At 43.1% G+C, this 25966-nt stretch overlaps 2 protein-coding genes and 1 long non-coding RNA gene across 3 annotated transcripts; 2 read left to right on the top strand and 1 right to left on the bottom strand.

Annotated features, from left to right (window-relative positions):
* Window positions 1-917: 917 nt before the first annotated feature.
* LOC119397586 (DNA-directed RNA polymerase III subunit RPC10) lies at window positions 918-3299 on the top strand. Its single transcript, XM_037665011.2, has 2 exons — window positions 918-944; window positions 3018-3299. Exons 1-2 carry the CDS (start codon window positions 918-920, stop codon window positions 3297-3299), a joined length of 309 nt encoding a protein of 102 aa, XP_037520939.2.
* Window positions 3300-4148: 849 nt separating this feature from the next.
* LOC119396533 (pelle-like serine/threonine-protein kinase pik-1) lies at window positions 4149-17210 on the top strand. Its single transcript, XM_037663790.2, has 14 exons — window positions 4149-4518; window positions 5090-5275; window positions 6181-6308; window positions 7086-7210; window positions 7435-7670; window positions 8117-8280; window positions 8837-8910; window positions 11038-11152; window positions 11623-11747; window positions 12942-13131; window positions 14464-14526; window positions 15163-15318; window positions 15424-15466; window positions 16987-17210. The coding sequence occupies exons 1-14, from the start codon at window positions 4371-4373 to the stop codon at window positions 17193-17195; spliced, it is 1962 nt and encodes a 653-aa protein (XP_037519718.2). The 5' UTR covers window positions 4149-4370; the 3' UTR covers window positions 17196-17210.
* A 7275-nt stretch (window positions 17211-24485) lies between these two features.
* Window positions 24486-25308, bottom strand: LOC125758805 (uncharacterized). The gene is made up of 2 exons (XR_007416432.1): window positions 25140-25308; window positions 24486-24919 (listed from the first exon to the last, which is right to left on the bottom strand). It is a non-coding gene; the product is annotated as an uncharacterized LOC125758805 (long non-coding RNA).
* Between the last annotated feature and the right edge of the window lie 658 nt (window positions 25309-25966).

The following is a 25966-nucleotide window of genomic DNA, read 5'->3' as shown; positions in this document are numbered from 1 at the left end:
GGCGTATTTTACAAAGGTAAGAATAAAGTTAGCAGGCTACAGTTACAAATGAAAGAAGACATGCTCTTCGGTAATGTGAACATCTTGATTTCTTTATGGTATGATGGGAGGAGGAAAAATACTTTATTATGGATCATTTGCACAATAAACGTTCACCGATTGGTGCACAGTTCTCTTGAATGTGGGCTGGGTGTGGAGAGGCTCTGAAGGCATTCAGCTACAGTACTTTGGAAATTGCTCCAAACAAAGCAGGGATTCTTTACTTGTCGTTCTTGTGTTGGTAAACCCTCCACACATGCTGAAAGTGATTTTACCTACTTTAGCTTCACACACCTTTTACGTTGCAAACGCTGTGTCAGAGGAGCTGTTTAGTTTTCTAATTTACACAGCTCCACAAGGAGGGAACATACAAATGCTGAGTTTATCATGGTGCAATATAACAAAAACGCCGACCAAGGTAAAATACACAAAAATTATAAAAGACGACGTTTCGGCTCCCCACACGGGAGCCTTGTTCACAATGACAGAAAACGGCGTAGTGCGCTCTTCTTATGCACGTATCATCACGTGTTGCAGACATCGCGCATACCCGGGGGGAGTGTCCCGATATTCCTGTTGAGTGTATGCGCAGTAGTCTGAATGGCCAAAAATTCCACGTGTAGTCGCGCAAACAACTTTCTTTCCGTGGCAATGGTGCAAGCGTTATCCCAGTTGATATCGTGTCCAGTAGACGCAACATGCTCTGCGAGGGCATTAGAAGCTGCTTTCTTGTTCTTGACGTCATTAAAATGTTCCCGGAGCCTTCTTTTGTAGTTTCCTGTTTCGCCAATATATACGTGTTCACAGTCTTCGCAAGGAATTTTATATACTACGCTGGGAAAGTCGTCTCTGTCCAACGTATCCTTGACATTTATGAGATGGCCTCTGAGCTTGCGTGCCGGAACGTGAGCCACTTTTTGTTATTTTGCATTAGATATATTATATTATATATTGGCATTTATTATATATATTACAATAATATTATATATATTACAGTAATACAAAATTTCTCGGTGTATACTTGGACGCGCAACTTTCATGGCACACACACGTACATGAGACAACACTTAAAATATACAGAAAAATACCCATTCTTTACAGGCTACGCTACATTTTCCCAATAAAGACAGTGTTAACATTATATCATTCGTTCATACATTCACACATCACGTATGCTATAGTAATTTATGGATTAACCTACCCGACAACACTGAAACCCCTCAAAGTAGCACAGAACACAGCTGTGCGTGCCCTTCTCTCCATACCAAAAAGAGACTCAGCTTCATATGCTTATAGACTACTAAACATACAACCCATCACAGTTTGTGTCAATTATCGTGTATTACTACTTGTCTACAAACTTTTGCATAACGCTGTTCAGTGTCCGTCAATAGCATTAGCATATCAAATGCCCACATATTCCTTACGTTCTACTTTAAGTAAACCATTATGCATACCACGCATAAGGACTAACTACGGATCACATTCATTTTCTTATATTGCATCAAAACTCTGGAATACTTTACCTTGTACCATCGCAGCATCCACATCATTTCATTTGTATAAACAATGTGTTCGCGATCACCTGCAAAACTCACAACAGTAATACTTGAATTAATCATTATTATTTTGACTTCTTTTGGTTATATGTAGTTATGTATTGCTATGTATCTATATTGTATTTATTGTATTTTGTTGCACTTTTATGTACTTATATTGCTCTGTAGCTCAGCAGTACCTACTACTGTTAAAAAACGGACCCCTGCAACTGCCTTTCACTGGGCTCTGGGGTCCTACCTGTATAATAATAACCAGTCATTATATGTATGTTACACAATAAAAACTGATTGATTGATTGATTGATTGATTGATTGATATTGGCGTTTTTATCATATATTGGCGTTATATTGGCGTTTTTGTTATATTGCACCATGTTTTTCCCCGACCAGATGGGATTCCATCGGACTCTTGACTACTGAGTTTATCATATTTGGTGCTTGTAGGAAATGCAATCCAAAAGTGGTCAAACAGCAAAAGCCTCAGTCCAGAGCCAATGTTTCAGCTGGCAGGCTTGCCCTGCATTGAGGTAATACAATCATTCGATTCAGCTAGGAAACTTGCTCAGAAATATAATCATTGTTTTCCAGTCTTAGTCTTTTTGCCCTATATCAGTAGTCCTAGCAGCGCTCCACTCACATTATCACTGTGGCTGGCTAGTTGGGAGTGGTGGAATGTAACAAAGGTAGGATTAAGCAAAATGAATCCTTACGTGATACAGAGCTTTAGCAGACCACTTATTTGCAGTCCACTCTGTTCACACTATCGTATGCTAGCAATTTGCACAGAACTACATAGCAGGAACATCAGTACGCGAGTCTGCAGTGATCAAGCGAGCTGCAGAACCTAAAATACTTTTCTCTCTTCGCTCAATTCAACAGAGCGTGTGTTGACACAACCTCTTCATCTTGCAGCCATGCTGATAGCGCCACACTCGCATCTCGGCATCGTGAACTTGTCAAAAATGTGAAACCTACACAGTTCCTCACACTGCCGTGGCACGAAATATCTGTAGAGCGCAAGCGGTGCTCTGCTAAAGCTGTCTTCCATCAGTCCTGATGCAAAACAGGGCAGGTTGTCAGGTGTAGACTATTGTAAAATGTTGGTTCCAGCCTGAGGCTTCCCTTATTTGGCCACTTTTGACTACTAGTTACGATGCTGTATTGTCAGACCTTAGCCAAGGCCTATCTTGTGCACGCCTGTGTTGTCCACGCCACTCACTTTGTGTGTTTTTCTCTTCTTCTTTTTTTTCTTTCGCATGTCCCAGCATCCGTTATAGGCACAAGACTTCACTTCTTCGTCTCTGTGAGCTGTGTCCTGGCTGGCTGTTACCTGCTGTTCATTAAGTGATCGACAAGGAAGTAACTGCTGAGAAGATGCTTCTCTTTTGCCCAACCTGCTCCAATATTCTCATCGTGCAGGAAGCTTTCAATTCCTATCGGTTTGCCTGCAACACGTGTCCGTACGTACACAACATCAAGCAGAAGATGTCGAACCGGAAGTACCCGCGGCTCAAGGATGTTGATGATGTGCTCGGAGGTGCAGCTGCGTGGGAGAATGTGGATTCGACCGAAGAAAAATGCCCCAAGTGCAGCCACGGCCGTGCCTATTTCATGCAGATTCAAACACGGTCAGCCGATGAGCCCATGACTACATTCTACAAGTGCTGCAGTCCCCAGTGTGGGCACCAGTGGAGGGACTAACCACTTCCTGTTTCTCTTTCCTTTTTTCTTTATGAAAGACTGCATGCATGTAGCAGCAGTTGGGTTTCTCAACGGTGTATTTCGCAAGGAAAACAATATGAACATCAAAGCTAATATGCACAACTGCAATACACAGCATTTGTTTCAAACACAATAAATTGGGCGTTATACTACAGTGATTCCATATTATGATGTAAAAAAGGATATGTGGCTGTGGCACAGGTGGTATCGTTGCAGTGCCCATCTCTCTTGAAGCAATGTAACCTTGCTTTTGTTTGGTTTGTATGATGTTATTGTAAGTAAAAATTTTTGAGAAAGTACACTTTTGCCTTTGGCAAACAATGCACTTGTCATCGTCCTTGTGATTATGCTATTACAGCCACATAAGGGGCTTTAATGATCACTGGAAAACAAATCTGTTCTTGTTTTCAAGACATTATGTGCAAACACATTTCACATGTGTGCGTCAGTATATCTCCCTCTATTTGTTACACGAAACATGTTTCTTCCGAGATCAATTAACTTGTTGAGCAATCTGTTACAGTGCTTGATTCTAAAATGTTTCTAAAATGCAACGGTTGTTTTCTACTGCCACATCAGCTGTTTTTTTGTTGTTGTTTTTTTTAGTCCTACAATTAATCGTGAGTATTAAACGCTCATGACTGATGCAGGCCAGGTATACGCAGGCTCTAGTTAAGAGTTAAATAATCGATACAGCAAACAAATTACGTGCGAATGGTAGCGGTAGCCACGCGCTCCGCCCACCAAATGCGGGTTAAAAGCGGCCGGCACGCAGCGCTCCTCTGGCTACCTTGGCTGAAACTTTTCAACGGGGAAAGTACAGACGGAATGAGCTTACGGAATACGGAGCACGGCGGAAAGTTATCTGTACCCCGAGGCGTTTCACTTCGTTTCGCAACTAGCGTGCGTAAACAAGGAACCGTGACATTCATAAGCGCCGTAGCAATAGTAGTAGTGTCATCCTGTCTTATGGATCGGAATTAGGCGTCAAAACCACCGCGATCGCAACTGTTGCGTGCAGTAGTGACAGCTGTTGCTACACACGGTGTGATGAGTTCCCATCGCTCGCTGAGCTCCGCCAAGCGCGGAATGGCGTGCGCGAGCAGTCAACAGGTGAAATACATATACGAGCTGCCCTACGCTCAGCGGAACAAGCTGTGCAGACTGCTAGACGCCGGAGGACGATGGAAGGAACTGGGTAAGCGCAAATGCATTATACGTCGACACTGTAACGTCCACAACATGTGTTGACGCTGTTACAACGATCGGTGCGTGCGAAACCGCCTCCCATGCAGATTATTTTGATCGATCGGATGAATTGGACCGCTCTGGTTGCTGTCTAATTAGAAGTTCTTCCAAAAAAAAAAAAAAGCCCTGCCAGAATTTCGCTTGCTTAACAAGTGTGTCCGACAAGAAAACATTGTAAGCGATTCGTTTTCTTGTATCCTGCATATCATTTTAATACAGACCGCACATCGCACAATCCCTCACTTTGATCCGCTACATGCTTGGCCGCTTTTAGAGGCATAGAAGCCACAGCGTCGGTATGACAGCTGTCATGGGGGCATACTGCAACTTTCGTTGCTGGGGAATTCGCGGTGACAGCTCTATTTACTTATTTTACCTTCGCAATGGGGCGGGGTTATGTAGCACCGCTGCCCACTTAATGGTGTACTGTGGCCTTGGAAGCTTTAGTTTACACTACGCTCGCACCACATGTTACAAGACTCATATGTTTAAAAAATACATATATTTACGTCCTGTTGCAGGTTTCAACTTTATGCACATGGACCAAATAAGCATCAGCCTCATGGAACAAGCCATCCTGCGAAAAGAAAGCCCAACCGATGAACTTTTGCACAAGTGGGGCGAAAAAAATGGCACGGTGAATCAGTTGTTCGTATATTTATACAAAATGAGGCATATGCAGGCGATGCTCATCATCGAGGACTTTGGTGAGTTTGGTTCTTGAACAGCATTCTTTCAGTGCCCAATGCTCTAGCCATTAAACTGTGGACTATTTGGCGATACAAGTTGAACACAATACAAACAAAAGAAAGAGGTCAGATATGAACAGACAGACACACCACAAACTGGGTGCAATCGCAAAGAGTGCTATTTTCAATAAAAAGGGAAGGAAACTGTGCTGCACTGGAATCGGCAGAATGAGAGAAGTATACTCAACAGCAGCATTCATAAGTACTCCTGAAATCTAGTCGAACTAAGCACAAGTGGAGAGAGCGTAGAAATTTGAGGAATTGCACGAACAGGATGGCAAGCCAGCTGCTTTCATATGGGAAAAAATATTCAGTGAGGCCATTCACACCATTTGTGCACAGCCAGTAAAATGAAAATTGATCTAATATAGTAAACAGCAAAAAAGCTAGCAACAGGCCCTGCCATAAAATCATCTCTTCCATGAAATTAGTTAGTGCTCTGCAAACCTTTTTCGCACCGTTCAGAAGAGAAAAGATTTTCTACAAATTTAATAGCTGGAATATATCTGCATTTCAGTGCGTGTCAGTGGAGAGACATCAGAACTGGTGCTAGTCCCAGACTACTTACAAAGTATACCAGCTTCAAATGACAACTTGCCTTAAATAATGAATAACTAGAAAATAATAATTTAAATAAGTTAACTGTATTATCACGCTATACGTCATGCTCCTTCACTGAACAACTAGCCTCCTTATCACTACTGTACCATTTAGGAATGACTGGAAGTTTACTGAAACATCCGGCATATCTTATGACTCATCACAATAAATTAAATATGTGAAAACTAATGCTATAGTTGTACATATTTGACAAAGTTGTTATTTACTTAGCATATGTGTGCTTATGCTATTTTCCTTGACAGTGAGCCCAAAGTACCGACACCTCTTGGATAGACAGGAGAAGACACAGTTGGATAGTGCACTTCTGAGCAGCAGCGACATGTACCTTCACTCATCTCCAATGCTCAAAGGCACTGCACCACCAGCCGATGTATGAAAGTTTGATTCTTCTATCATGAAAATCCTTTCCTGTCAGTCTGATCTGCTTTGAGCTGTCGCTTATGTTTAGCTCATCTCTGACCTTGCAAATGTACATAGTGTCGTTGAAGTTAATTGATGACCTGCTTTAATGAGAATTTGTCGTTTACTATCAATCCTTCAGAAAATGTTTTATTGTGTTTAGATAGGCATTGTCAAAAACAATTGAAACACTTTTTCGGATGTAACAGAATACAATGGAAAAATATGTCTTATCCATACACACAAGCACAGCAAAAGGCAGCCATGACTTCTGTTTGTGATTAGCACAAAAATACTTAAATACTTTAAGCTGTACTTCATTAACTTACTGCGCTTCACTCTTATCTTGAAGCTAATGTACGTAGTGCCATATAGAACTTTGTCATTCATGCCATAACTGAATGCGTAAGAGGGCCCGTTTTAGTGTCGCATTACTACTTTGTAAGTAGATGCAGCTGATGTTGCGTTGAGCATAGCACTTAGGTTTAAGCTCGTGCAAATGCTCTCTGCAAGAGGGCCGTTTACTGCATTTAGAGCAAGAACTATTTTTAAAACAACTTTCTCTCTGAATTCTTGCTGTGCTTAAATTCTAACATGGTTTTCAGTTCCAAGAAACTTAAATTAATCACTCTTTACACAAGTTTGCAGTGAGTGCAACTTGTATATGGGTATTATGACGTAGGCGTGAAGGTCCACTTTTGATTTGATCAAAGAATGCCTCTGTACACAGTGTATGCTTTGTTTGCAGTCTACAATGGGTGCCGCTGCTTACAGTAAGAACTTTTATCCTGACGACTGCCACATGAACATGGACAAAGGGCACTCTCAAGCCAAGGTGAACAGCTCCAAGGTCAAGATGGTGTATCCTGGACTGTGAGTAGTGTTTCTGACAGTGTGTTTTGTGATAGGTATATGCGATATAACCAGACCTCCCCTGATAAGTGGCTTCATGTTAAAATGTATTGGCAGCATAAATATCTGATATATGGTCAACTGAAATCTGAGTGAAACACAGTACTTCATTGGATTTACTGCAAGTGTTGCAAGCAGTTCAACATATGTATAGCTGTGCGTGAATTATCCTTCTGCATTTCCAGGCCAGGGCAGGGCAACAGAAGTCCCCTGCAAGTTCCCCAGGGCACATTTCCTTCGGTCAGCAACAACTGCTACGCCAATGGGAATAACCTGTACCCCCAGCTTCCAAAGTTCCAACCATGCGATGAACCAAAAGTGAGCGTTCCAGAAGGAAAAGTGCAAAATGTTGCCCCTGTAAGAGCTCAGAGTATAGAGGGAGCGTCTAACAAGCAAGGAGGGGCATGTGCCGCTGCAAAGGGTGAGTCAGATTAGGCTGTCTTGAATATCAGTGTGCTTAGCTCATGTTAATAAGGTAAACATGACCTACCAAAAGAATCGTGAATGTTGCTCAAACCAATTTGCCACTGTACAAATTGGTGCAATGTTTAATAAACACGTTTATTATGACATTACTAGAAGAATGTGACAAATATAGGCTCCACTTGTGTAAAATGTAGTGTGCTTTTGTAAATGTGTCAAATTTGCTTGTAGTATTTTCTTTATAGATAACTTGTTTTTAACATTCACCAGTAGAAACATAAAAAGTGCACCATAAGTGCTTTTGTCTGCGCAATGTTTGATAGAAGTGAACACAAGTTGTACTGCTGCTGGTTTCTTTTTTCTTTTTTTTTAATAGTGCAAATGTCCTTTGGTTACTAGTCTCAAATGCGTGTGTCGGGCATAATAAGTGCTATTGCCTTTCAGAACGGATCGAAGCAAAGCCTCTTGTGAATACAATACCTTATGATGAACTGAAGAAAGCCACGGAAGGCTTCCTCGACAACAAGATTCTTGGCAAGGGAGGCTTTGGAACAGTCTACAAGGGTTGTTGGAAGGACACAATAGTAGCTGTGAAAAGGCTGCACGTGGTAATTACTGTTTTTGCCTTTTTCGGTGTAACTGCGGTGAGACTGAGTAGGCAAAAGGATTAGATGTGACATGTTTGACAGATGGAAGCTTGTGGTACCAGCAAGTGCAGCAGTGCTGACAGCCCTCGTTTAATCAGTGCATGCTCTTGACGTGAATGCGCTTATACCAGTCCAGGCAGCACTGCACAGGTCTCAGTTTCAGTTTACTTGTTGCATTCCTGGATAGGACAGTGGGCTCAGTGGACATCGTAAATAATAAGTACAGTGCTAGAAGTACAAGTCCGAACTTGGGTATTAGTACGATATCACACTGCCCACAAACTACTTCGTGACCATGCATGTTAAAATTAAATATGGCTCACAAAAGTCTTGTGTACATTGCTGGCACAGTGTAAACACATCTCTCTGGTATCACCAGCTCTTTAAAACAAATCATTCAAAGCTAGTGAAGATGAGACACTGATGTCACTTGTAAAAATGTTCACCCTATCAAAGCTCTTTCATTACTACGTGCTTGATGTGTGTTAAGCTGTACAAAACAAATTGTTTTGTACAGAAAGAAAAGGATGGCGACATACGACAGGAGCAGAGCTTCAAGCAGTCATTGACAGAGATGGAGGTGCTACAAAGGTATGTATGTGCAGTTGTGAGATTAGCCTCACTGATTAAGAGTGAATGTCCAAGCACACGGCACAGTCAAAGTGTAGTATGTAGGCACTGGCAAAGCAGCCGATGCTGCAGCAGAAGCCTGGCAGTTGGTTTTTTCATAACCACAGCTGGCACCAAAACACGCTTGTGTGTTCCCTTTAGCGTTGGACCCCATCACAGGTCAGCAAAATAAGTGCATAGTTGCATCAGTTTATGCACTTCATTGCTGAATAACCCCCAATATCAGGTCTGTAAAATGAGTGTGGAGAGTTTATGAGTCTGTGTACTGACAAGTGAAAGTGATTTTGCCAACCTAATGGACCCCGTTTTACGTCTATTTCTTGGGGGTCTAGTTTTTGTTATACAGTTGAAGCTCGATCTAACAAAGTGATGGGGATGCTCGAATTACTTCGTTTAGTTGGGAAGTTTTGTAAAATCGAGAAAGGGATTTTTCGGCTCTTCGAAATTTAAAATTGTAACGTAGCGACAACCAAAACCTACCAGGTCATCGTTGCCACCAATCTACTCCTGCACATGCATAGGTCGGCAAAAAATGCGGAGCTCACTCAGACTCACTCATGAAATATATTTTGCCCTTAGAGCTCACTCGGACTCAGACTCACGAAACATTTCCCTCAACCGGACTCACTCGGACTCAGACTCACTGAAATTTTTCTCAGCCGGACTCACTCGGACTCAAACTCACCAAATTATTACTCACTCGGACTCACTCAGACTCAGGCTCACATCTATATCTGAGTCTGAGTGAGTCGACTCATGAGTCAGTCAGCGTATAATTGGCTTTTTCGACCATGGTGTGAATGCTCTTTATCCCCAATATCTCACATAATTGGTGGTCTACTTGGCGCCTTTTGATCTGGTACCTTCAAATATGATATATCAGTGGTTGCAATCTATTAAAGACAGTTTTATTGAAAGAGATGATTCACATGAGATATTTTTATCAAGTACTTCCTATGAAAGAGTTTTTGGGGTCAAGTCATGGCACCTCCCCTCCCCCCCCCCCCCTGTAACTCACGCCTCTGATCAATGCGGAGCTCACTGCGGAGCTCACTCAGACTCAATGCGGAGCTCACTCAGACAATACTGAGCTGGCATATCAACTCTGGGACTTTGAAGTACTTGTGAGTCGACGGGAGTATAAACGTGAGCCGCAAAGGCTGGCAGCAATGCTGAAGTGGTGTAAATAGAACGATATGTCGGCAAAAAGGCGTGGAGCTCACTCAATCCCACTCAAGAAATGTATTTTGCGCTTAGGGCTCACTCGGACTCAGACTCACCAAAGTTTTCTTCAACCGGACTCACTCGGACTCAAATTCATCAAAATATTACTCACTCGGACTCACTCATACTCAGACTCACTGCTTGATCTGAGTCTGAGTGAGTCCGAGTGAGTCGACTCATGAGTGAGTTTGCCGACCTATGTGCACATGTGAAAAGTCCGTGAGGGCTGCCCTGACATGGAGCCTCCCATGTCACCCGGAAATAGGGGCACCATGTCCGGGCGATGCAGGCCAGAAAGATGGTTACGTGAAGCAATGACGGCCGAACGATATGCAGATGCAGGGAACGAACGAAGTGATTGTGCGAGCAAGCCAAGCCAGAAAGTTGCAAGGGGACTATTAGTGCCATGAAATTGCGAAACCAACCACTGCCACTTGTAGCACCATCCGGTACGCAAGAGCGCTACCAACTGTCAAGTCCACTGCTCCATGCATGAGTGCGGCATGCAGCCTCACCAAACTAAAGCTATAGGCCTGTGAGTAGGGCGCCTAGATGTTTTAATGCGATAGCGCTAGAGCGTGCACTCAAAGAAAAACCTGTCTCTGCAAAATTGGAAGGAAACCACCGCTTTTATACTCAGTTATTTCTGGAAAAACTTAGTTAAATAGGGTTTAGTGGCCAAGCTAGTTCGTTAATTCGTGTGGGTGATAACACTGAGCCTTATGGGTATTTGCTGGGGAATCGAAATTTCTTCATTGGATTAGGAAGTTCGTAAAATCAGGTTTCGTTAGATCGAGTTTTAATTGTATAAGGATTCTACAAAGTTCTAGCTGTGTTGTCTGACGTGCCATGACACACATGCAGCTGCCGCATCGACAACATTCTACCCCTCTATGGTGTCTCTCTTGACGGACCAGAACCCTGCATCGTGTACCAGTTTATGCCGAACGGCTCACTTGAAGACAGGCTTCGTTGCAAGGTTTGTACGCTTGTTGAAACAGTTGTTGCACAGACATAAATACTATAATGCACATTTACATCTATGTACTTGATATGGTGAACATGGTCATTAAGTGAAAACTTATCATAGCATTGTAAAATGTGTTGTGTTAGAAATATGTATATGATTTATAGCATAGTAGGTGACACTGTCTTGCTGTGATGAACATTAATTCTTGAGCATGAAAACATCCAGTGTTCTTACTAACTATGCGTGCGCTTTGGTGCACTTGAGCAAAAATATAAATACAGTACTTTGCTGTTTGTAATGCCTGGCTGTCTTTGTGGGACAACCTTCTTACAAAAGACTACTTACAAATGCCCAAAGTTATGCGTTGCTGCTCAGGCCCTCTGGTGGTGGGCCATGAGAAATCTGAAAACTTTTCTGCCATTGAGTATTGTGCCGAAGCTTTATGTATTGTACTGTCCCTTTCTTTTTCTTACGTTCAGCACAATACACCAAGCCTAAACTGGACGCAGCGAGCAACAGTTGCCAAGGGTGTCGCACGTGGACTCTATTTTCTCCATACTAAACTGGTTGGTGGCAAGCCCCTCATCCATGGTGATATAAAAAGGTGCGAGGCATCAGTAATTGTATTATCACAGTACAAATAATATTTTAACAGGAAATTGTGTTGAGAGCTTTCCAGGGCTGTGTTGTGTGTGGTTTTAAAGAAACCTACACTGTAAAATCTGAGTGGAAGAATGCTAATGTAGGTGGGCTAGGTAGACATGGTTTAGTTAGCTACCATTAATGTAGAATCACAGAAGCCCGCCAGGCTATTGAAGCATGGTTATAAATGGGATGGTATCCTTAAGTCAACTAAGATTTTATTCAGATAAAAGAATCACAACATATAACATGCAGGAGGAGGTCTCATAAGCTGAATTATAATCTTGCTTTCGATTGCCGTTCCTTTTATCTTTGCTTGAAATGAGTTAGTGACATCTGTACTAATCTGTCCCTTTTTGCAGTTTTGTGTAATAATTTGAGCTAAATATCCTCTGACTGACTGGTGTAATTTAATGAGCTCTTTCATTTCGTCCTATGTTTATCTAGGCAGCAACCCACAGTTGTGGCTTAGGGGATCTTTTGTAGCGCTGTTAAACACAAAGTTGTGAGATCAAATTTCAGATGCCGTGGCCACATTTTGATAGGGGCGAAATGCACACATGCTGTCTGCATGTTCAAGGACCCCAGGCAGTCAAAACTGATCCGGAGTCCCACACTACAGCGTGCTTCATATGAAATCAGATCTTGGTTTTGGTGCATAAAACACCAAAATTTGATATAATTATCATATATATTACAGTAAACAGAAATCTCTTAAACAGAACTGCTGCTTAAGTTCAGCTGCTGACTTTAATATGATTGGTTTTATACTTGAATTATGCACGCCTCTTCATCTCTCGGTAAATGGAACTCCTGTTAAACGGAGCACATTTTCCTGGTCCATTCAGGTTCTGTTTAACAAGAGTCTCCTGTAGTATACTAGCTATGGGCAGTCCAACGGGCCCGTGACACAGCAGGGAGACTTGGTCTTTGTGTTCCGATGTGGGAGTGGCCTGCGAAGTGCTAGAGCGCGTTCTGAGGGACCATAATACAGTTTTTCCATCCATCCAGGTATCTCAAGCACTAGATTGCAAAGCATTTATACACAAATTAAAGACTTCACAGCCCCTTCGGTGATATGTTGGTGCATGTTTTTTAGACAACAAAAGAAAGCCAGTAGAACTTGTTACGTTCACTTTTTTTTTTCATATTTAAGTGCAAACATTCTTCTGGACACCAACTTGGAGCCAAAAATAGGAGACTTTGGCTTGACCAGATGCGGACCTGAGGCGGACAAGTCCATGGTAGTGGTGTCCCATGTTCATGGCACCAGATACTACCTTCCTCACGAGTACCTGAAGAGTAGGCAGCTTTCAACCAAGGTGGACATCTACAGCTACGGAATTGTGAGCAAACCACTTGACAAGCAGTTACACGGCTTAGTCGTGAAATTAGAGATTAGAAGTCTTCACCCTTGTAAGAGGAACAGTGCGCAAGGACGTAGAATGAAGAAGAGGGACAAAAAGTGTTGACTGATGGCTGAATTCTTTATTATGAAAGGAACAGGTACACACTATATGTACCTAGCAAACAGCTGTGCACCACTGCGCATGAGCAGGGGAGCATGCAGGAACTATTATACAATTGCGAATAGATTTGACTGTATATATTGTGGCTGTTAAAGGGACCCCGCAACACTTTTCCAGCATGGTCAGAAAACGCTGCCGATCGGTAGTAGAGGCTCCTGAAAACACGCGAGCCAAACATTATAGCGCAGCACGCGGCTTGGAATTTACAATTAATTCTCAAAGTCAGCTAGAAATTGTTCCCTCTTCTCTCTGCAAATGATGCCATATACCCAAATTACTGCGCCATATGAGTCCACGGCTATTGGCTGATTTCAGCATGGCGAGCTGCATAGTTACCGTGACTGCTGCAAGATGCCGCCACGTGCCCGCGTGCACGCTCGCGATCACACTGAAGCCATTTGTTCGAAGAAAAAATGAAAAGTGCTCAAGGTCGTGACGAGCGCTGACGAAAGGATGCATCTTCTTGCCCCCTTGTCATCCTCCTCCCTGCGTAATTTTAAGCGCACTCGCTGGTGCGAAAAGAGAGAGAAAGTGCTTAAAGCGTGTGGCAAATCCTTGTAGCTCTGCTCGTACTTGACAGATTCTAAAAATGTTTGCGGCAGTCAATTCGTGAGGCACTGAACTCATTTACTGAAGCCATTCGATGATTACATTAAAAGTTTTGCAGGACCCCTTTAAAATATAGTAATTCAGCACGAGACAATGCCACAGACAGAGAGCCAATGCAAGACGAATTGTTCCTTGAGATTTTCATGGCTTCAAATATCTCGCGCACACAAGCATCACCGTAGCAGTTACGGAGGTATGTTCCTTTTTTAATAAAGAATTCAGTCATCCATCAACACTGTTTGTACCCCTTCTTCATTTTGTGCCTTTGGGTTCTGTTCCCCTTACAAGTATGTACCGACTGGCCCAAGCCTTCACTGTGTTGAAAAGTTCGACTTCCCAGTATTATTTACAGCTGGTTTAAATGTTATACCACATTTCAGCTAATACAACCACTGTGAAACAATGTTGTTGTGCGCATGGTCAATCAAAGGTAGTATTATGGCAAATCAGGGGCAGTACCAAACAAGTTTTTCTTGGGATTCATGACTTTGGCATTAACTACTTCGTATGCCTGACCATTCTTGTTTGTTTGTTTTCCAGGTTCTTCTAGAGCTCGCAACCAGTAAGCATGTTTATGACAGGCGACGCAAGACCCGAACACTGGCAAGTTACTGCGCTTCTTTTTCTTTGTTCCCCAAATTGATGTAGTGCTCTACTAAGAATAGTAAGACGAGCAGCCTTTGGCCATTTTTTTGCCTGCTCAACTTCTCACAATGTCTCTGCTTTGGTGCTCTTTGTAAATACCAATGAAAACCAAGTAAACTTCCTCAGCTCTTCGATAAAGATTTATGACACTTTCCTTGAAAACATGCTTGCTTGAATGTTTGGAAAAAAAAAAAAAAACTACTCTACCATTGTTTGTAGACCTCACTCATCACTATACACAACCCACCGATAAACGACACACAGTAAAAGTCATGGACTATGAAGGAAAGGAAAGACATGACAGGTTCCAACTTCAAGGTTTATTCAGAAGGACAGATATATTGTATACCTGCCTTACTGTTTTGAAGTCAGTGCATGTTACATCTTTCCCTTCTTTAGTTCACATCTTTATTGCGCTGTTTATCCGTCACCATGCCCCGTCCTTGTACCATAATATCGCCCCTCATCATGGGTGTATACTCAGGATTAAAAGAAAGCCATGGCCTTGTTTGTTTCATGTTGTCACCTGCTTACGTCAATCCTGTTATACAAAGACTCATTAGTCTAATTTTTAATGTATCTCGCCATTTATAGATTGAGACAGTTCAGGACTGTGCACAGAGCAATCAGCTGGACAGCCTCAGAGACACAAATGCCGGTGATGAAAACCAGGTCATATTCAGTCTGCTCATACATCTAGGCCAGAAGTGCTCGAGCTATGACAGGAAGGACAGGCCAGAGATGGAACAGGTGAATGTCTTATTGTCATTTAGAAAAATGAGTGACAAAATAACAAATATTCTTTCTGATTTAATGCTGCGATTCATTGATAATGAAATTGCCTTACATTTGCAGGTGCTTCAGCAGTTTAAGGAAAATCCGAATGAAGCAGTTCGAAGTAAGTGCCAGCGTGTGAAAGAGCTCCGATCAAACCACTTGTGTGTGTTCTGTCAGCATCATTTTCTACCAAATTTTCGCTTTCCATATGATAGCGCAGATTCCTTTTGTGAGCTCTTAAGCGTGAATTTCTTTGTTTTGTTTGCATTGTTAGTGACCGCCGCACCAGCACTTCCGATGACTTTACACCGAGTACACTGACTTGTAGTAATCATGAGATGAGGATTACTGCCCCTTTTGTTCGCTGCGGTATTGAAAGAAAAACAAAAACAAAATGCAGGGAACACCCGCACCACCGAATTCTAACAGGCTTAAGACAATATAATATAAAAGAATATAAAAGAAAAGTCACTGCCCTGGGTATATCATGACTTCCATGACTTCGACGTTTTTATATAATACGGGTGCTGTGCATTTAATTGAGCTGTAACACTTAGCTCCTTATATATATATAAAAGAAGTTTTGATGCTCTTGTGCTTCACCTGTAAGTATACCAATTGGTTATTTTGGGGGGGGTGCTCTCACTCCTTTTAAAGTCGGTTGCACCTCATGGCGCACACACGTCTCGCGTATTGGTCGCAGTTAGGTTTAACAGCCGCCGAGTGAGAGGTGGCGCGGTGCTCGCGCAGGGTAGAGTAAGCGCAGTGACGCCGGCAGCGCTGCCAGGTGGGAAAGAGGTTAGACTGGTGCACAGGAAATGGCAGCGAGTATCTTTTGGGTTTGCCAGCGTGCGTGGACGGACGGCTCTCGGAGGGGTCCGTGGGTCGGGCCTGTGGGCCCTCGTGGTGAGTCGGCGGCATCACATACGCACGTTGTATGCTTTCTGTGTATTGTATTGGCGTTGTATAAGGTTATTTGGCATGTTAGTAGTTCTGTATCGGATTCGGCTGGCAAGTTCGTCGTTGTAAAAGCACTTAATAAATGTACACGTATTGTTGTTGCACGACCGCGTGACTGTCCCCGTGCGTTCCGAGAGCGGCACTCTCGTCAGATCCCACAATTTCCAGAGCCGTACGTCGATTACTGCTTTATGAGGAGTGCCCCTTTTCATCTTTACATTATTCTGTTCGCCCTGCCACTCAAAGTTTCCGTGAATTTGCATATATTTGCATGGCATTCATGTGCTTTTTGATGCACACGGATACCTGTGCAGAAGTTGTTGAATGTAACTGCTTTTCCCACCTGATGTATGAGCATAGTTTGAGTAGACTGTAGTTATATAGATAACACTAGTACTGCTGTGGGTTGTACTGCACATCCAGCATCAAGATGGTGTCTCATATAACACCTGGCTTCTTCTTTTATTTTTCATACGTAAGCACACACATGCACGAACGTTTTCTTCTGAAGGACATGCCATATAGACACTTGTTATGAACATGTCAAAGGCTGTTGGTGGAGCTTCTGAACTACTATGCACTTGTTTGTGTTTGGCATGATCTCACTCAATAGCATGCTGTTAACTGACAATATCTTTAGCAGCAGAGTGGTCACCTATGTGAAATTTCGTGTTTTTGCAGGACTTTCTCAGGGCACACTGATGCCTCCCAGCCAACCTGGAAGCCCATCGCCTTTTGACCTACAAAGGTGGTACGATATTCGGCAGGGCCAGGCCACAAAGCCCACTTTCCTGACACCCATCACTCCTCTGTCCACCACACCGACCAACGCAGCTGCAGCGAGGCAAGTGCTTATTCCTAATGTGTGTTGTCCTTTCACACAGGTGTAAGCAAAAATTATGTGTTGCCCTAAACTGCTAGTAAAGCACAAGTGGTCATGTTGGCCTGACTTTGAGTTCTTGACCAAGGTGCGATTCACACAGCTATCAAACATTTCATTGCCATCACCACATTGATGCCAGTCAAGAATGTTTTCTAGTCCTTTGCACATTAGGAAGTGACACGCCAGTGATGCTGGTGAGCATTGATGTCATCATCAGTGTGTCATTCCTTTTAGGAAAAAGCAGCAAGAAACAACTGTCTCACAACTGACGCCAATGCTGTGAGGGTGACGTGACGAAACGTTCGACAACAGTGTGAATCAGGCCCAGTCATGTCCTCTTTCGCAGATGATAGAAATAACCTATGAATTTCTTACACTTCAAGAACGTGAGAGATGCCGCAGTGAAGTGCTGTACATAATTCTGACTACCTGTTATTCTTTGAACATGTGCCTTATTTGCAATACTACATGTTTCTTATAGCCAAGGTGTTGCCCTATGGCGGTCGGTAGTGCCGCTTAGTCGTTTAGGAGCCAAAGAAAACTGATTTCAAATGGGCATCATTAATTATAGGCTGAATATAGCGCCGAAATATTTCGGAATTGGCATGTCTAATCCTTGTTGAAGCAGGGAAAATTACAACCGGGCAGCTTTATTTTCTTTTCACGACCCCTTTAAGGCCTCAATACAATTTATCACAAGTACTCAAACTACCCATGACAAGAAAGAACATTTCAGTGCATTACAAGATGGAATAAAATGCAACTCATGCATTTCATTCTCATTCATACAAAAAAAGAATTTCTTGACGTAACCGATGAGAACAAGGCAAGTTCCGTTTTCGCCCAACTGTGTGCCGCTAAAGCCCCTTGCTCCATTGCACTGGCTGTCGGGCCGTAAAGCAAGTAAAGGGCGAGCATGACTACGTCAGAAGATCGTTCTTATAGGCGGGCGGTTTGGATCGCGCTAATGGTACGCGGACCACTAAAACTGGATTTTTTTTCAAGCTAGACATTTCCTCGTCACGAGACAAGCACTACGAGGTTTCTGGAACGCTATTTCAACAATCCACATCGACTTAATTTTTGCCTTTAGTGTCTCTTAAAGCTGCATTTTCTTTAAAATACATATATTCTGTTTGCAGCCCTAAGATGTCACCCACATTTCCGCCTCGTGCTGTAATGCCTTCAGCGTCTCCTCCTGCAGCTGTGGAAAAGGAAATTTCCCTGGAAGCCTGTCCACCAGTGATGTCGCAGCAGCCTGTGTCATCACCAGAGAACCAGTTGCCCATAGTTTCCATACTTGGTGTGACTCAGAGCCCAGCACAGCAATCCAGCGAGAGCAGCGCCAGCGACGGAACAGGCAACGCCGTTGCCACCTCCGCAGTGGCGCAGTTACACGAACCGATGGTATTTACCCCGGACTTGCGCGGCGGAGAGCTTGAAATGCCCAACCTTGACGATATAGACTTGAGTAGCTTGAGTTTTTTAGATGATGATGACGAGGACTACAATAGCCAGTACACCGGCGTTGAGAGCAAGAGTGAGACAGATGTGTGAATGTCACACATTCTACAAGCGCCACCACACCAGTCATGTACAGTTTTGCAATGTGCATAGCAAATCTTTTTCACGAGATTACGTGCACCAAAGGCAAAAAGGTAAGCCTTTTTCCTAGGTTCAAGGAAGGTATGCAAACCTGCCGCGGTGATCTAGTGGTTATGGTACTCGACTGATGACCCGAAGGTCGCGGGATCGAATCCTGGCCGCCACGGCCACATTTCGATGGAGGCAAAATGCTAGAGGCCCATGTACTTAGATTTAGGTGCATGTTAAAGAACCCCAGATGATCTAAATTTCTGGAGCCCTCCCCTACGGCGTCCCTCATGATCATATCGTGGTTTTGGGACGTAAAACCCCAACAATTATTAATATTAAGAATGTGTACAAGAAGTTTATGCACAATACACTGCTCGCTGTCCTCACATGGGCAGCAGAATTGCTGAAGCATGCTGCAGGTATTTCCGCTGCTGGAATGAAAAACACTTAAAATGTTACCGTACCAACATTGAATTATGTTCTGGCATTCTCCTGTAGCAATTCTTGCTATTTCGAATGTCGGTGATTGTCATGGTTGTGACGTTGTAGCCTTCTGCTCAATTTTATCCCGCTCTTGTTATCTACCATACAGAGCCAGCATATCCCATTGATAATGCAGGCAGAATTGCTCTAGATACTGACGAACAATGATAATAAATAGCATTGAAAAGGCATCGCTGCAGTATCGTGGCCCATGCCTTTCTGTTCGTATGGTATAAGTGCAATAAATCCGTGCAACATTGTTTTCCATCAAAACACTGGGACCAAACCTACCAGCAAACACAAGGTCACTACTAGAACCTCTTTATCTTGCGAGAAGTCCACATTAATTTGAGAGGTCTAAATATATGCGAAAGACTGTCTGCAATCTGTTCTGTCTGCCAGAGTATTCATCTTGAAAGGAGTCTAACGTAATCAGTAGAAGTGCAATATATCAGTGCCTTTCAGCTGCTGTGATACAAGTTTGGTAATGAAAGGAAGGATCTTAGTATGAGTCACAAAACATATTCTTGCAAATGAACTTGTTTAATGTCATAAATAGTCTGTTCTTTTTTTATGCTTTGCTGTACAGTCATGTTCAACAGCAACACCTTGTACAAAATGTAAGAGTATGTATAAAGTTTCAATGGGAACAAAAAGAGACGTATATACAGCAAGGTGCTGAACAGCAGAAGCAACCTTGGTTTTCTCATTCTGAAAACCATGTTAAGACTGCACTAATACGTCGCAGTTAAATGCTTCAAAGTATTTTATTCACATGCTCGAATGACAGCCTGGCTTGTTGCATTTATTTTGTACTTTTGAGGTGCCATGATCAAAAATAAAGGCACGAACAAAAGATCTGCATCCATTCCTTGCATTCTTTGATGACACACATCTTCGGGTATGCACACAACTTATCTACCCAACTAGCAAAACTGATTTGATGTAGCGCGAAACGACACACGAACACGAGAAGGCACATGAGGACACCACACAAACAAACATGTTGCTAGTAGCCCTGTGTGGTGTCCTCGTGTGCCTTCTCGTGTCCGTGTGGCGTTTCGCGCTACATCAAAGCTGTTGAAATGATTCACCAACAAGCCCACATTGCAACCCTCATCAACAAAACTGAAGCATCGATCACTTATAGAGTGCGCAAACCTCTGAATGCCTTTTCTTATGTAGAACTTCATATATAACCTCAACCCACCCTAAGCACCTTTTCATTTTTCCTGCAGACTGTGCTAGTTACGTCTTCCCAAGGCCTCTGATGTTTCTTTCATTATATTTATCTTGATTAGTTAAGTTAGATAGAGGCTGCACTTGTGTGTACAATTCATTGTTTGCATTTGAGGATGAAATAAAGGTTGTTGTTATTCACGATGCTCATCAGTAACGGATTGACTCGTGATCTTTTGTTTCTTTTGCAGCTTTGCGTCAATTCGATTTTTTAATTTGAGCACAGGTTTTAAAAATTTAGTATGGAGTGTTGTGCAGTTTTTCCATCGCAGCTGAATAGTTAGGAAAGGTGGACATCGCTCACACAACAAACCACAACGACCAGTTAGCAAAGTTTTGTAGTTTATCTTTTAATTAACTACAGAGCACATGTGCGAAATTTTACCGATACGATGCCTTTCACCTTTCCAGGTTATTTTGCCATTCACTAGCGTAACTGTGTATGAACAACGTACTTCGCCTAAAATCAATATTCCAGCTGCCCCTTAATTGGCCTCAACGAATCGAACATTGCTTGTGTTTGAAGACGCGCAGTATGAACGGCGGATATGGCAATTACTAACGCAGCCATGCTGCGCAGCAGTAGCATACGCACGAGCGGAGAGCAGTTAACTGTTTCCTTACCGTGAGAAAACTGGCCAAATTTTGTAGGTTTTAGTAATCATTTTTTGTCATAAATAATATTATAGATACAGTGCAATATTATATTTCAATATAAATCTAAGTGATTGTACTTTACAATGGTATTACTTTAGAAAACTTATATTAGGATATTATAGGCAAGAATATGTATGAAAAACAAGATTTATTCAACTTTGCGTAGAATGTTTCTAATGTGCGCTCAACAAGAAAGAAAAAACAAATAATCTGAAATATACAAAATGTTTGTTCAACAGTTATGTATATTAGATCATAGTTTGAATGATCTAGCTCAAAAAGCATGTGAGTTAACATTTTTTTTTTCGTCTGCCGAGTGAAAACTGCATTATTCCACTAGGTACGTTACACAGTTTTATTTTTCCCTCTGCAAGTTTCCCAAACACAGTAATACAATGAATGCAGTGAAGAAGAGAAATACATTTTCTATTTAGCCAGAGGCGTTTTAGCAAATTATGCTAAATAGAAGCACAGAAAAATGTTCAGATACGGAACGGTAACACTGAACATGGCACCGAAACATCCTAAGGTATGGCTTCACCGCACACAATAAAGGTATTCTAAATGTGTGAGCTACAGGAAAGCCTTCACATTTAAATGTCTGACACTATGGAAAGATTGGTTTGGCACTGGGCAAAACAGGCTTTATATATATATAATATATATATTATATATATATATATATATATATATATATATATATATTATATATATATTATATATATATATATATATATTAATATATATATATATATATATATATATATATATATGAGTGGAATTCGCCTGGTAGTAAAGTTTCTGGTCCTCAACACTTTTTGTATCATCAGGCAAATAAAATTCACTATCTCTGCGGCCGTACGTGACCATTTCCCAAAAACCATAATCCTCGGCATAATACTGCTTCCGCAAGATTATAGCAACCAGCATACTAATTGCTGTGAGCACAAATCCTGTTCATTAACTTCCGCTGTGAAAAAGATGCCGAAAGCGCCGATTTTCCTTGTGACACATATCGCTTCACTGCGCAACTCTACTCTGAGGTCACGGCCGGGTACCCTTCTTGGGCTGAACATCATTCTCTGCTGGCCGAAGGTGATGTCACCAAATATGCACCATACATTGTTGAGGCACTACAAATAAAATATTTAATGGTGCCAGCATCCATTTTAATGGGCATGAAGAATCGACGTGCCAGAATGCAAAACGTGCTGATCAACACCTGACTAGGATCCGGGCTCGTTGTACGGTTTTCATCATCCGAAATATGTTTCCATGGTTTGGCATAATCCTCAGAGTCTTTCCTGCCAGAAACAGCAGAAAAATCGCTTGCGGACGCAACAGAATCGTCTAAAGAACAACATTTCTGAGAGGGTTTTGCTACCGCGTCATCTGCCATCTTCGTGGAAAAACCAACCGAACCGCTATCTTTGAGTCGCTGTTAAAAATCGCCGCCTCTCGGGGGAAAAAAAACTAACTACGCATGAAACGAAGCATTAGTGCTTTTAATTCTCGCTCGGCGCGTTCGGGTCACCGCGACCCACATTCTAAAGGGGCGGTAACGAAAGAGTTAATCGGCCCTCTTACACTTTATCAGGGTTTTTCAACACTGTTTAACGAATGCGCAGTCCACATACGAAATGCCGCTTCTCATAGCACCCAAACATGGCGATAATGTCAGTTTTAAAATCGTTATGTCATCACGCGTATATATCATTTTCTTTTTTGTTGATGACTGTTATCGCCAGGTTTTACTGTTCTCGATATGTCGCTCGGCACGCCAGTTGTGATGTCATGTTTCTTATCGATGCAGATCTCGACGTGCTAGTGGTGCTAGTACTTCAATATGGCGGGCACGAATACGGTGCGCAACACGCATTGCACTCCGAAAAACTTAACTTTCCCTGTAACGCCGCGCCGCTGACCTAGCTATGCGGCAAGAGCAAGTGCCTGCAAGCATTAGAGAAGCGAGTTGGGCTAGTTGGTGCGTATTAACTGCGGACATATCTACTAGCGCGAAAAACACACGAAGGACGTACGGGGTAAAAGACGGCAGACAGGACTTGGCGCTAAGTCCTGCCTGCCGTCTTTTCTTACATCGTCCTTTGTGTGTTTTTCGCGCTAGTAGATATGTCCGCAGTTAATGCCTGCAAGCAAACATTTAATTGCGACGTGAAACACGATTTCAGCAGGTTCTGTGCCAATTTATCCGCTCGCACAGGGTCGGGTAAACTGCATGGAGATCATTAGAGGCCTTCGTCCTGCAGTGGGCAACGACATGGCTCAGAATGATGAACTACGAGGTTTGCGCAGGCCGGCAACTCCCATAGTAGCAGAGCTTCGCTCTAGCTCGCAAGACGCAAGCAAACATATTTACCATTTGTGCAATGCTGAAGCCGGTGAACGTCCCACGGGCACACCGTCAGAAACTGTCCAGAGCTGTACGTTGCTTAGTTTTTTCAGTCTGCGACATCGTTTAAGTGTTGGAATTCGACGAGGCGCATCTGGTTGCGATTACAACGAGGGTACTCTGAGGATTTGTTTCTGCCGCAACGCAAACAAAGTTATGAACATACTTACGTCCATGCTACGTCACACCCACGCTGCGTAGCGGACGCCATAGTTTCGGAATCCCCGACTTTTAATGGCCGCGGCGGCGGGAAATGGGGAAGGACAGCTAACGCGTTAATTTTTGAAAGCGGCATCATCTTACAGCGCATGATACACGATCACTTGTTCTACTCACTGCAGAACAGCACAACCGTCGTATCAGGAACTTCAAAATCGTTCACGTGCCCGAAAACTGGCGGCTTCTACCAACACCACCTAGACTATTGACAAGGCCCCTCCAGAGAGAGCGTGACGTCACGCTAGTTGCCCACTTGCACGCACCCCGTCCGTCGTCTCCACACGTTCTCGTTATATCTGCTATGGGCACTTACTGAAAGCCGGTGTTTCTTTTTTTGTTCCTGCGCGGTCTGCATTTGTTTACGCTTGCCTTTACACCTTACAGGCATCAAACTGTAACAAGAATCAGAAATGCATTTGTAGAAGTGGTTTTATTAGGACGAAAGGCTAAAACCGTCCTACCTCATTCCTTGTTCAAGGTTTTGATTTTTCTGTCAGCAGCATTTTTTTGTGCGGCGCTTTGGATGGTGCAGTAATGCTTTCATTTGGGCCAGTTGGTGCAAATTTGTAACTTGATTCATGGCTGCGCTAAAAACACGGACAACAGAAGAGACGTACACAGGACGGGCGAGACGTCCTGTGTACGTCTCTTCTGTTGTCCGTGTTTTTAGCGCAGCCATGAATCAAGTTACAACTTTGGATGGTGTCGTTTCGAAGTCTACAAAAGTTGTTCAAAGCGACATTTGTTGCAACACGCACTACATGCCGCACGATAGTCTCAGAGGTATGGCCATTTTCACAAGTCTTTAGCTCAACATCTCCTAGCAGTGATGTGGAAATGGAGCTGACAATGCCTCGTTGGTTGTTCGACGCGAGGAACGCCTTTGCATTTTCTCCCTTGGTGTGAGCTTTTCGACAACAAGCGTTGTCACCAGCATCATGTGCACAGTACATGGCTGCGGAAGCTTTAAGCTTCCTCTTGACAAGCTGTCATTCATTGTGTTAGCTTCCACATCTATGTTCCTGCTCTTCAGAACGAGTACGCTGCTGCAAAGTCCTTCCCGACGCTGCGTCGAAATGTGACAGCTTTCTGATGAAGTCAGCCTCGAGGAAGTGGAGTTCGCAGACCTGCGCCAAGCATAACACAGACTTAATTACTTTCTTACGAAATGGGCTAATGGGAACTTTGACACGACCCTGAGTATTTCTGCTCTATTTTACCGCACTGCCCTACCTGAAGCGCGACAAAACTACCATCACCGCACACGATACTCGCTCCGTTCAACAGTAACAGAGAAAGAACACCAGTAATGCGATAGAGCCAGAGCAAATTTCAGCAGTTTCTCACCTTGGAGTGTATGCTTGGTGTGAAATCCTTTCGCGGAATGGCTTTTATCCATGACTTCTTCGGCGCTTCATCCTTGGGGAATGCGAAAACACGCACTTTCGGACCACTGTCATAATTGCCGCGGCATCCGGGAACACAACAACGTCCCATGTCGCACTGATCGAGGTGTAATCACATACTTACAAATGCAACACCAATAAAATAAGACACGTGGCAACAGACGAAGACTCAGAGCAGTGCGATGCAGCACCAAGGCTAACGCAGTCTAACCAGCGAAGCAGGTAGCGAAGAAAGGCAAACCTGTCATGGCTTGTCCGCCGTTCGGGGTAAAAAAGTGCGCGGGGTCACCAACACCTACACCTGAGCGACGCGTCCTCGGCCACTGGACAGTAGGACAACTAGCGTGATGTATGCCGTCTGGAGAGAGGGGTATGAACAGGCCTTGTGAATAGTCTAGGTGGTGTTGCTTCTACGCATGTTCGTATGTGACGTCATCTGAAAAGTGCTGTGCAATTTGCCAGAGCATGAAGTGCGCGGTTAAACCAGTTAAAGGCTTTATTGGACCGTCACAGCTAGCGGCCAACGCACAATAATCTACAACTAGGGCAAATAGCAATGGCCGTGGAAATTTGCTGTGGCATACATACATATACTCGACGATTCAAAAGCTCATTGGAGGAGTTTTGCTGGCTAGCTTCACAAGAATAGATCACAACAGTCGAATGTGTGCATGCCTAAACATTTGGAAATTCCCATTATTTGGCAACATTAATTAATGTATATGGAATTCACTCAGTAAAATTTGTGTTCAATGGTTAGAGGAAGTC

Source organism: Rhipicephalus sanguineus, chromosome 6, assembly GCF_013339695.2.
Source record: "Rhipicephalus sanguineus isolate Rsan-2018 chromosome 6, BIME_Rsan_1.4, whole genome shotgun sequence".
Taxonomy (NCBI): domain Eukaryota; kingdom Metazoa; phylum Arthropoda; class Arachnida; order Ixodida; family Ixodidae; genus Rhipicephalus; species Rhipicephalus sanguineus.
The sequence above is the reverse complement of the archived record's forward strand: the minus strand, read 5'-3'. Positions and strand labels throughout refer to the sequence as shown.